This window comes from Panthera tigris, chromosome D2 (assembly GCF_018350195.1).
Source record: "Panthera tigris isolate Pti1 chromosome D2, P.tigris_Pti1_mat1.1, whole genome shotgun sequence".
In the NCBI taxonomy this organism is placed as follows: Eukaryota; Metazoa; Chordata; class Mammalia; order Carnivora; family Felidae; genus Panthera; species Panthera tigris.
In genome coordinates this window covers 36621445-36634297 of record NC_056670.1, presented here as the reverse complement: position 1 = coordinate 36634297, position 12853 = coordinate 36621445, and the positions used below count along the sequence as shown (strand labels likewise).

At 40.0% G+C, this 12853-nt stretch overlaps 1 protein-coding gene across 7 annotated transcripts in view; it reads left to right on the top strand.

Annotated features, from left to right (window-relative positions):
* KCNMA1 (potassium calcium-activated channel subfamily M alpha 1) overlaps window positions 1-12853 on the top strand; it is a 726630-nt gene that overhangs the window by 479056 nt on the left and 234721 nt on the right. For all 7 annotated transcript variants that reach the window (XM_042961232.1, XM_042961231.1, XM_042961233.1 and 4 more), the window contains exon 6: window positions 8303-8378. In XM_042961232.1, the coding sequence (XP_042817166.1) occupies window positions 8303-8378 (76 nt within the window). The remainder of the gene's footprint in view (window positions 1-8302; window positions 8379-12853) is intronic.

Sequence of the window (12853 nt, the reverse complement as noted above, 5' to 3'; positions counted from 1 at the left end):
GTGCACGCACATATGTGTGTATATATACATCTTCTTTATCAATGGATATATAGGTTGCTTCCATATCTTGGCTATTGTAAATAATCCTGCAGTAAACATGGGGTAAATATATCTTTTCAAGTTAGCGTTTTCATCTTCTTTGTGTAAATACTCAGAAATGGAATTACTGGATCATATTGCATTTCTGTTTTTGAGGAAACTCCATACTGTTTTCCACAGTAGCTACACCATTTTGCATTCCCACCAACAATGCATGAGGGTTTCCTTTCCTCCACGTCCCTTGTTAATACTTGTTATTTCTTCTATTTTTAATTCTAGCCATTCTGACAGGTGTGAGGTGATATCTCATTGTGTTTTTGATTTTCATTTTCTTGTGATCAGTGATGTTGAGCATCTTTTCATATGTCTGTTGGCCATCTATATGTCTTCTTTGGAAAAATATCTCTTTAGGTCCTCTGCTCATTTTTGAGTCAGATTACTTTTCTTTGTATTGAGTGATATGAGTTCTTTATATATTTTGGATATCAACCCCTTTTAGATGTGTCATTTGCAAATATCTTCTCCCTTTCAGTAGGTTGGTTTTTTGTTTTGTTGGTGTTTTTGTTTGTTTTGTTTCACTAGTCCCAATTGTTTATTTTTGCTTTTGTTTCCCTTGTCTGAGGAGACATATCCAGAATAATATTGCTAAGATTTATGTCTAAGAGATTACTGTCTACATTTTATTCTAGGAGTTTTATGGTTTCAGGTTTCATATTTAGGTATTCAATCAACTTTGAGTTTATTTTTGTGTAAGGTATAAGAAAGTGGTCGAGTTTTATGCCTCTGCATGTAGCTATCCCAGCATGTAATTTTCCCAGCACCATTTATTGAAGAGACAGCCTTTTCCCCATTGTATATTCTTATCTCCTTTGTTGTAGATTAATTAACCATAGATATGCATGGGTTTATTTCTGGGGTCTCTATTCTGTTTCATTGATCTATGTGTCTGTTTTTGTGCTGGTATCATACTGTTTTTATTACTGTAACTTTGTGGTATATCTTGAAATCTGGGATTGTGATATCTCCAGCTTTGTTCTTTTTTCTCAAGATTGCTTTAGCTACTTGGGGTCTCTTGTGGTTCCATACAAATTTTAGAATGATTTGTTCTAGTTCTGTGAAAAATACTATTGGCATTTGATAAGGATTGTATTGAATCTGTAAATTGCTTTGGGTAGTATGGGCATTTTAACAACATTAATTTTTCTGATCTATGAACATGGAATACCTTTCCATTTATTTGTGTTGTTTTCAGTTCCTTTCATCAATGTCTTATAGTTTTCAGAGTAGAGGTTTTTCACCTCCTTGATTAATTTTTTTCTTACTGTATTCTTTTTGATGTAATTATAAATGAGATTGTTTTATTAATTTCTCTTTCTGCTATTTCATTAGTAGTGTATAGAAACACATCAGATTTCTATATATTAATTTTGTACCCTGTAACTTTACTGAATTCATTTATCAGTTCTAATAGATTTTTAGTGAAGTCTTTAGGATCTTCTATGTACAATATTATGTCATCTGCAAGTAGTACAGTTTTACCTCCTCCTTACGAACTTGGATGACTTTTTATTTCTTGCCTGATTGCTACGGCTAGGACTTCCAGTACTAGGTTAAATAAAAGTGATGAGAGTAGACATCCTTTCTTTTTCCTGATTTTAGGGGAAAAACTTTCAGCTTTTGACCATTGAGTATCATGTTAGCTGTGGGTTTGTCATATATAGCCTTTATTATGATGAGGCATTTCCCTTTCTGCCCACTTTGTGGAGAACTTTTATCATGAATGGATGTTGATTTTTTTTAAAAAATGCTTTTCCTGCATCTATTGAAATGATCATACCATTTTTGTCGTCCCTTTTGTTAATGTGCTGTATCATGTTGATTGATTTGTGGATATTGAATCATCCTTGGAATAAATTCCACTTGATCATGGTAAATGATCATTTTTGTATGGTTTGCTAATATTTTTGAGTACTTTCGCATCTAGGTTCATTTTGGATATTGGTATGTTTTTGCCTTGTTGAGACTGCTTGCACCAAGGGACACTGGTACATAATTTTCTTTTCTGTTATAGTGTCTTTGTTTGGTTTTGGTATCACAGTAATGCTGACCTCATAGAATGAATTTGGAAGCATTCTTTTCTATTTTTTGGAATAGTTTGAGAAGGATAGGTATTACCTATTCTTTCAAAGTTTGGTAAAATTCACCTGTGAAGCCATCTGGTCCTAGACTTTTGTTCGTTGGGAGTTTTTTGATAACTGATTAAATTTTGTTCTAGTAATCAGTCTATTCCAATTTTCTATTTCTTTCCTATTTAGTCTTAGAAGACTATTTGTTTCTAGGGACTTATCTATTTCTTTTAGGTTGTCCAATTTATTGGCATATAATTTTTCATAGTAATATCTTGTAATTCTTTGTATTTCTGCAATATTAGTTTGAAACTATGCTTTACTTTTTTAAAGTTTATTTCTTTCTTTTAGTAATCTCTATACCCAATGGGGGGATTCAAACTTATGACCTCAAGATGAAGAGTTTCATGCTCTTCTGACTGAGCCAGACAGGTGTCCCTCCTCTTCTTCATTTTTTATTTTATTTATTTGACTTCTCTCTCTCTCTCTCTCTTTCTCTCTCTCTGAGTCTGACTAGTTTATCAATTTTGTATATCTTTTCAAAACACTGGCTCCTAAGTGTCATTGATTTTTTTCTATCTTTCTACTTAGTCTCTTTTTTGTTGTTTGTTTCCACTCTGATCTGTATTATTTTTTTCCTTCTACTAATTTTGGACTTTAAGATCAGATTGTTTATTTGAGATTTTTCTTGTTTTTGAGATAGGCCTGTATTACTATATACTTCCTTCTTAAAACTGCTTTTGCTGGATCCCAAAGATGTTGAACCTTTGTATCTTCAGGGTATGATCCGAGAGATAAAGGTAATAAGACTGGGTGGAGAACTCCAGCTCTAGTACGGTTGCAACAGAGGCCTCAGCCAATGCCACATAGAGCTCTGCAGCTGGATGGCTCATTAGGGTTATCCCAAATGGGGCAGGACAGCGAATTTTTGTCCCCACACTTACTGCTCATTGGGGGCCTCCCATGGCAAGGATGTAACCTTAGGTGAAGCCACTTCAGGAGTCAGGGGAGAATAAAGACCTCTGTGCTTCACAACACCCACTACAGCTCATGTGTGTTATTCATTTAATATAGTCTCAGATATGATATGATAGTGTTTTATTTAGGATTCTTGTAGTTAGTCATTATGTGATGAGTTTGCCTTTTTTCCCCCAATGTGTGGAGTACCTGTGTCCAGGTAATTACAGCTTTCTAAACCAATACAGAGTGCAGAAAAAGAAAGAACAATCCATTTTAGGGGCTCCTGGGTGGCTCAGTCAGTTGAGTGTCTGACTCTTGATTTAGGCTCAGGTCATGTTCTCACAGTTCATAAGTTCGAGCCCCATATCAGACTCTGTGCCAACAGTGCAGAGCCTGGTTGGGATTCTCCCTCTCCCTCTCTCTCTGCCCTCCCCTGTTCTTTCGCTCTCTCCAAATAAATAAATAAACTTTAAAAATTTTTTAAAAAGCCAATCCATTTTAATTAGTTGACTATATAGTATAGAGAAGTTTGCTATTTCTTAATATTTAAAGGAACTGACTTGAACTCATCTAGATCTTTGTGGGGGCATAATTCATGTTTTTCGGTACACACACATTTGCTTCTTTGCAACTGTTAGAGTCATTTTATATTTTCCTAGAATATCATTTTATTCCAGAGATTTTCAGTCATAGGAAACACGTAGTAAGAATACAGTATCATGAAGCAAAGAAGACAAATGGTTTGCCATTTAGGCATTACCCATCCCACCTCTCCCTTTTCTTGGCCTCTTGTATGTAATTTGAGTTGCTGTCTGTACCTCTGTAGGATCTCTCTGGGTGCAGCAGAGTGGCCACTGGTTAAGAGCTTTTCCTGTATTAGGCTGCTTTACATTTCCTAAGGGTGTCAGCCCTCAGCTCGTCAGGTAAGCCTTCAGTGCTCATGACTCTTTTCTTCAGGAAGCTGGGTACGTACTCCTGAATGCAGAGTATGTACTCTGGAGCTGTCTGCTCATTCTTTCTCAGAAGTCTGATTCATTTATTCAGTTCAACTGAGTATTTATTGAGCTCCCACCTTGTGCCAGGTACTAATTTACATCTATGAAATAAAGCCACGAGCAAAGCGGACACCAGTTCCTCCCTTCATTGAGCTGATGCTATACGTAGGGAGTCAGAAAGTAAATGACATAAGCAAGTAAGACACTAGCGCTTCTTCGTGCTGAGGAGAGAAGGAAAGTGGGCACGACGAATAAGAGTTAGGGGGATGGAGAAGGAGGGGGCTTGCATTTGGGGTAGAGTAGCAGGGGCAGGTCTTGCTAGACGGCTGCATTAAGGAAACACCTCCAGGAGGTGGGGGAGTAAATCCTGTGGCCACGTGGGGAAGAGCCCTCCAGACAGAGAGCAGCGTGTCCAGGAAGGACCCCTGCACAGGAGCTTGCCTGTGCCGGCAGGGATGGATCACTGAGGAGGGCAGCCAGGTTGAAGGGAGAGTAATGTCAGGAGTGGGGGAGGACATCAGATCCAGAAGGAAATGGGTTGCCTTTGCTTTAGGCCCTTCAAGTACTTTGACTTTTACTCTGTGTGAAATGCGGGTATTGGAGGATTTTGAGCAGAGGAATGGTGTGATCTGTTTTACTTTTTAACAGGTTCGTTCTGGCTGCTATGCTGAGAATAGCCCCCCAGGGTCCAGGGCAGAAAGTAGTTAGGGAACTGAAGGGTATGTCCTTCAAACCACTATTTCTTCAGACAGTTTGGCTTGACCTAAAGATAAAATGTAGACTGATTTTTTTTTTCAATCCACATAGAACTTTGTTTGTTCATTTGCATTAATGAAAGCCAATGCCATGGAAATGACCAGCATGAGGCAGTCAAATAAAAGCCCACTGTTGTTCAGCCCATTCTTGTATTACCTACGGTGGTCGCTTTTTCAGGGAGACAGTTCTGAGACAGTTCTCTCCTGTCTTCATCCTGGAAAACCTGTTTTCCTAAGAACCAGCTTGCTTTTCTCTTCTGGACATCATTAATCTTCTGATGTTGCATTCCTTACTTTGTTGACAAAGTACTCAGAGCTAGATCTACAGTTTGCTTCTAGCAAGAGCATAGGACCTTTGGCTGCTGAATTCACTGTTTTTCCTACCCTTGTTTTCATACAGCTCCATTAAAAGGGAAGCTTTTATTCTATTATTATATTTTTGTGAGTCCCTTTAAAATGTGGCAAGCTACAGACAAATAATATAGGATACAAATAGCATCACCTACAGTAGAAAGAAAGAAATCCAGTTCAAAGCTTGGGTCATAAGTATCCTATTTTTGTTTTCATAAGTGTAAAAAAAAAAAATATATATATATATATATATATATATAATATATTAATATATATATATACTCAAACATGCACACACAAGATTTTCAGGATGAAACCATTAGCAGCTAATAATTACTAAAACATCATTATTTCCTGACTGGTTTCTGTGCTACTGGGTTTTTTTCTACCTCAAGTTTCTAAATTTGGTTTTTCATCTCCCACAAGTGCATGCCAGTGGTGCTGGACTAAGACCAGCCATCCAGGTTGGGCTGGATGCTTAGGACCAACAATAGAGTTTGTTAAAAATACACCTTCCAGGGGTGCCTGGGTGACTCAGTTGGTTCAGTGTCCAACTTCGGCTCAGGTCATGATCTCACAGTTTGTGAGTTCGAGCCCCACGTTGGACTCTGTGCTGACAGCTCAGAGCCTGGAGCCTGCTTCGGATTCTATCTGCCTCTCTCTCTGTCCCTGACCCGCTTGCACTCTGTTTCTCTCTCTCTCTCAAATATAAATAAACATTAAAAATTTTTTTAAAACTACACCTTCCAGCCTCTGCTACTCACTCCAATTTAATAAGGCTTGCTAACTTTGAAAATATTTTGCACAAACAATGTATTTTCTGGGATCCTGGATTTTTAAAAATTTTTTTAATTGTTTATTTATTTTTGAGAGAGACCGAATGTGAGCAGGGGAGAGGCTGAGACAGAGGGAGACACAGAATCTGAAGTCGGCTTCAGGCTGTGAGCTGCCAGCACAGAGTCTGATGCGGGACTTGAATTCATGAATCGTGAGATCATGACCTGAACTGAAGTTGGATGCTTAATCAACTGAGCCACCCAGGCACCCCTGAGATCCTGGATTTTTTAAGACATTTTTTGTTGTCTTTATTGTTGAACAAGTGCTAGACTGTGCATAAAAGTCTTGGATCAGATTCTCCTCATCTTCAAGTTCTGAGTGTTGCCACATTGTCATTTATACTGACTGTTACATCTTGTGGTCTTAGTGGCATTAATGGTGACCCTCTCCCCACCCTGACACTTTGTTTTTTAATTTATTTTAATACTTGAAACTTGAAGAAAAGAAAAGGCAGATACTTCTCAGCATGGGTTTCTAAGAGCTGGTCATTCATTCTGCCTTTTAATCTCAAATCCTTTTTTCTTTTCTAGAAAGTTCTTTTCTATTATGTCTCGGCCATTACTTATGAACTACAGGTTGTTTGTACTTCCCTTCAGAACATGTTTTATTCATAGGTTGGATTTCTGTGATCTCCCCTCCATTTCCATTTTCTTAAGTTTTATCCTTTTTCTCTGTCTTTTCCTTATGTTCTCTGTGTTCTGGGATTACTTCTTAGTTTTGTCCTCTGCAACCAGTGCAGTGTTCAGCTGTGTTAAGTGAACCTTTCATCAGTTTGGTTAAGACTGTGTTTCAGCTCCTGGGCCTTCAGTTCATCAATATCCCTTCTCGTCTCTGTGATTTTTGGTTTAATAAGAGTAATATAAATATCATTTGGCATAGAAGGCCAATGTCTTTTGAGAAAATCTTCTGTTCATGAAGGTAAATCCTTTTTAGATGAGAAATTTCCCTTTTGAGCCATTATCCTTTTCTTCCTCTTGTGCAGTGGGATTTTTTTCCCTCCTGGGCTTTGTGTTAGTTTTTCCTTGGTACCTAATGCTTGAACAAGGCAAAATCTACCTGGGCCAGATGTGGAGCTATATGGGGGGGGGGGGGAGCTTCCTGTCTGTCTCCTTTCCTTGATTCATTCCAGTGAATCCCTGGAGCTTCTTCCCACCAGTTCCTGCCTTATGTATGGAGGCAGGATAAAGTCTCACCCACCGGCTTAGAGCAGCCTGTCAATAATTTAGCCCACTCTTTGCTTAGCACTGCTCTTGGCACGTGGGGCTGCTTGACAAAAGGCTTTCAGAAAATCTGTAGAAGAAAACCCCCTTAGCAAAGGGTGTGATATTGAAAATATCTTGAAGCTGTGATAATCAGTATTTTGTATGTAATTCTCTTATATGATGACCAAGCATGTAAGCAATTCTCTTACATGAAGCCCTTTGAGTGACTCAGATTGTTTTTGACTCGTGAATTGGGTCTGAATAGAAATATATTTTACCCTGGTCTATTAAAACAACAACAATTTGTGTTTTCTTTAATCCTTGATTGTATCTTCCTTTCAGGTGTTCATCTCTCTTCTGCTGTCTGGAAATCTACCTCTTTGTTTCTGTTCAGCAGCTCTTCATTACCGATTTAGAAAGGACAAACATTTATCTTGATACTTAGTAAAAGTGGAAATATACACATTTTGGATCCTGAAGTTATGGGGAGTGAGATCTTACTGATGTGATTTTTTTTTTTTTTTGATTGGGAGAAAAATATAGAACCTTCTAGAAAACAGATAATGCTGTGGCCTATACTCTTCATTTTATCAGGACTGAAGATAAAGTTTAAAAAAAAAAATCCATCAAAGACATAAGATTATCCGATTTGTTCCTAATCTGTTCCTAGCACAAGGGTTACCCTGTGCTATTCCTGGTATTTTTCAGAGCCAAAAATCCTCTCAGACCAGTAGGTAACTAGAAATAGTGCTTTAAATCCAAGATGGACAAAAGAGAGGCCTCATTAAACTGGGCTCTCCCCACCAGACCTTCCTCTACAGGGGCTCAAAACAGGCCTCCTTTAATGAGAAAGTTTACCAGCTGAGATTAAAGTCAAGAATCAGAATGAAGGACTATGTCCAAGGTACCGGTTGGTTTAATCTCCTGCAAAAACTTCATATCCCTTCAACCCTGGCAGCTGTAGATCAAACGGCAGAGTGTGAACATTAAAACCACACGGTGAGAATAATGTGTCTCTATTTCATTTCTCTTTCCAGGTTTGAGATTTTTAAGAGCTCTCAGACTGATACAGTTTTCAGAAATTTTGCAGTTTCTGAACATCCTTAAAACAAGGTAAGATGTTCTTATTCATATTTTTTCTTCATTCTGGTTCCCAAGGCCAAATTATAAATAGCAGGTGTTTTTGTTCATCACTATAAAGTTAGAGTTCTGTTATTCTCAGAAAAAGTGATCTAACACAGAGATCTGGAGAAAGCCCGGGGTGGGGTTTGAACTGCTCTCTTCTGCAGGGCTGGGAACTGTCTGGTAAGAAGAGAAACAGCCGTGCATGTGGAGAAGTAGATAGTTTTGGGGGGACCGTGTGGGTTGCTTGGAAATCAGCCACAGCATCCTGGAGAGATGGTGCATAGTGGATGAGGGATCGAGCAGCTCATTGATTGGGAAGTCCTCGCTCCTAGGTTCTGAATCGCCCCTTTATTACATCACTAAATAAGAAATTGAACCTAAACCCAAAAGCAATGGAAGCAGTGCTCTTGGAGAGGCAATCACAAACCTCATATGGCAAACAGAAAATCATTTCATTTCAAAGTACATTTTAGATGTTCACTTTCTTGCCAGTGTAGTCCCTGGGGCTTGCTTTGTGAATTGCCTTTTGGGGAATACCTAAAAACCTTCTGCCGAATGTACTGTGACTGCTTCTGTTAACTGTGTTATGATCTGGAAAACACTATGGGAGCAGGAGGAAAAATCCCCCAGAGATGCCTTTCCTGATGACCTGTGGGTTTGCAGAGCTGGTCTGAGACCAGGCTGCCTTGATGAATAAACTAATAAAAGAGGTTAGACGTACTCTAATGGAGAATAAGTACAGGCCATAAATTTCTCTTATAGGAAATTACACTTTAAGAAGCTCACTCCTAATGTTCCATTTCCTCTTAGGTTGACGTGTTTGATAAATGATTAAAAACAGGATGCTTCTGGATTTTGTGATTTATAATTAATATACCTGAATTTGGGGTGGGGGAGGGCCCTTGGATTTGGCATTGTTTTCCCAGTAACTGAGGCTGGGACTCAGCTTCCCAAACCTGTCGTATCCAACAAATGTGATGGGCTGTTGACTTCCCTCTTTGGGGTTAGTGCTTTTTGTTTGTTTATTTTGGTTTGTTTTAATTCTAAATTGGTTTTTCCTTGCTAACTATTCATCTGTGTGCATGTGGGATAAATTCTCTTTGTGTTAGCCAAGTTAAAAAGCAAATGAGCATCTAACGTAATAGAAGCCCTCTATAGTGTGTCCCCCTACTCTGTACCTTCATTACCCTGGGGTCAGAGTTTATTGATGTTGCACTTAATACTATGTAATATTATTAATATAGAATGAATATTGTTATTCTTCCTATTTCTTCTGAGTGACAGTAACCCTCGTTTCTACCTTTTTATGGCTCTTCTGTGCAATGAACTCATATTACTTTTGAAATTAAGATTATCCATAAGCCAGCAATCCTCAATGCTTACCTATGTCATAATTGTTCTGCTATATTTTTTAGGGTAGAATTGGTGCATACCCAGTGTCAAGCACAGGGACTGATTTAAGAGACACTTGTTTTTTTTCTAGAGCAGAATGTGTCCTGTGGAGTTAACCACACTCTCTAACATTCTAACATGGTATAGTGCCCCTCGTTTGCTGTTTCATGTTTACATCATAAATTAGGGGGTTTTAACTCTCTGACACCAGTGTTTTAAGAATGTGCCATTACTCCAAGGAATAACATGGCGAGAACTGTGTTCTCATTTTTCTTGCATTCCACATGGATTCTTTTTGGACTTGGGAGAATGTTAAGCCATGTGAATAAAATATCTTTTTCTGGACCTTTATCAAGAGACCCACCGATTTTCCAATCCTTGGAGAAGATTCTTTTCCTTTAGGTGCAGGAAATAGCACTAATGTCTGTGGTGCACAATCCACCAAGAAGGCCACAAGTATGGGTGAGGTTCGTTCTCCCAAGGCACAGGGGAAAGAGCTGAAGCAGCCAGCAAGGGACAGAGGTGACTATAAACCAGGAGAGAGTGGCCTTAGGGAAGACTCATGGGGTGGCAGTATGCCAGGTGTCTGCTATCTTGAGCCCCAAACAGCATCTCCCCATCATCCTACTTCCCACTCAGTTAAGCTCTTTCTATGGTAGAGCAGGTTTTCATCACAAACCCCCCCCCCCCCCGCCCCCCTTGGATTGTCCCTGTTCCTGCTGCTTAGGTGGGTGGCTGAGTTAATTCAGCAAGCCTGAACTGACCATCTATTCGTACCAGCAGTGAGGTGGGTGCCAGGGTAGCGTCCTGCTATCAGAGAGTGCATGAGGAGGGAAGAGCCAGCTGGACCTGTGGTGTGGTGGTACTGGGTCACAGGTATATCCAGGGATGGGAGTGGGGGGCAGTGAGGCATTTTCAAGAAAAGGTCTTAGGTAAGCTTCCTAGAAAACTAGATGTCATCCAGGCAGGGGTGGGCTTGGGCACCTCCAATCATAGAAGCTGCAAAAGCACATGGGTGAGAGAACATGGCCCTTGGGGGTGCTTTGAGTAGTCTGGTGCTCCTGGAGACTAGGGGTTCTGGGGTGGGAAAACAAAAATGACATTATAGGAGGGCAGGTAAAGGCCAGACCCCAGGCACAGAAGAAAACTTGATTTAATTTATAAGAACTCCAGAGGCTTTAGACCAGCTCTTTGAGCCTATTCTCTCCTCAGGTGCCTGGTTAATCTCAGCTCTTTCCTTATGCACACCCCCAAGCCCAGATCCCAAAGGCTCTGATACAGAGAAAGGGAAGGCTTGGTTTTTGTAGGGCTTTGGACGCAGAGTGACTTTTCTGGTGACTCCTCTGTACTCTGCTGTGTTCATGATGACCTTCCAGAAGGGTGGGCGCAGCCCTGTAATCATCTTTAGGGAGATTTTGTCTGGTTTCCTCGGGTGGCCAGTCCCTACCAATCTGTGGCATTAGGTAGGCATAGAGATATTGCAAATGTGATTTGAAATAATGATTTGAAATTGCAGCTTCATTTTCTGTCCTTTGGTTGCCTTGCTTGGCAAAGAGCTGGAAGAAACAGAGCAGGGAAGTATATTGGGAAGAGAGAGAGAGAGGGAGGGAGGGAGGGAGGGAGAGACAAGAGGGCAGCAGAGTGAACAGGATGACAGAGAAAACACAGAAGAAAGAAACAGTTCACAGTTATGGGACAGCATCAGGGCCATTCCTGCCAAATACCAGCCAAAAGAGGGTCCTAATGTGCTCCTTCTCTGGAAAATGGCATCTTGAAGGGGACAGGTTCCCCTCTATGTCATCGTCTGAGCTTTGGCGGTGCCTCAGTGGCTCTGAAAACTGGCGAACAGACTCCCAGATGAGAGCAGACTTATTCTACACTCACAGCAAAATAAGCATCTCTGTTTTAAAGGCTGTCATTCTGATCTCATTTCGTGTGTACAGGCTGATGATAAAAACATGGGTCGTCCCAACAATTTGTTTTAAGTGGCAACGGCCTTGCTAATTATCAAAGCAGACTATAGCTCATTGTAAACATTTCAACAATGTAGAAAAGCATAAAGGATAAAGTAAAACTTCCCCAACCCTTACGAACTTCCAAGTTAGGTTCTTAAAAAAAAAGAGTATTCCCTATGGAGACTGCAAGGGCTTATGCAGGTGGAGGCCACATCGTGAGGGCTCTCAGGTATCATGGATTTAACTTGGAGAGCAAGAGGGAATTGCTGAAGGGTTTAAGTAGGAGAGGAATGTGGTCAGATTTACATTTTAGAAAGATCTACTAGTCCACCAATTGTTTGATGGGTTTGAAGCATCTAAGACTGTAGAGCATTAGACCAGTCAAGGCAGTTGTCCAGGCGAGTGGTATCAGGAAATGGCCTTAGGCAGGGCAAGTTGGGGTGGAGAGCAGGCAGAGGGGCAGAGAGATTACTTAAAGGGGAAGAATTGCCAGAACCTGATTTTGCTTAGAGTTCAGAATATTCATCTCAAAGTAGTATAGTCCAAGTGAATTTTCAGGGGTGGATATCTTACATCTGTCTAGCAAAGATAATAATAAAACAAAATAAACCCATTGACACCTGGCTGTAACTTTAGCCAGAACGGAGGAAAATAGTGGACAAGCTGAACAGGGACAGATTTGCCCTTCTTTGTAGAAAGTGGATGACGTTTTTAGTGTTAACCAAAACATGTCTTCTTAAATACACTGAGGGCAAAGATGGCTCATGTTAGCTCTGGGTTTATAGCTATACTTTCAAAAAGAGAAAGACTTTCTCTCTTCCAGTATCTATGGGGTCCTGGAAAGGTCTCTGATCTATAGGAACAGAAAGATATCTGTGCCTGCCCTTGGAAAATTCACTGTATCCAGTAATGTAAATTTCTCCAATGGCTATGGAGAACTCATGAGTTGGGGAGGCAGCAATGAAAATGGACAACATAGAAATGATTTTCTTTATGAGTTAGGTTCTCATAAGGTCATAGTCCCCTCCCTCAAGGCATGGGAAAGGGGCTTGAATCTGAATGGTTCCAGTCATTCTTGCCATTGGGAAGTTTGTGTTTGGCTCAGACCCATGGCTT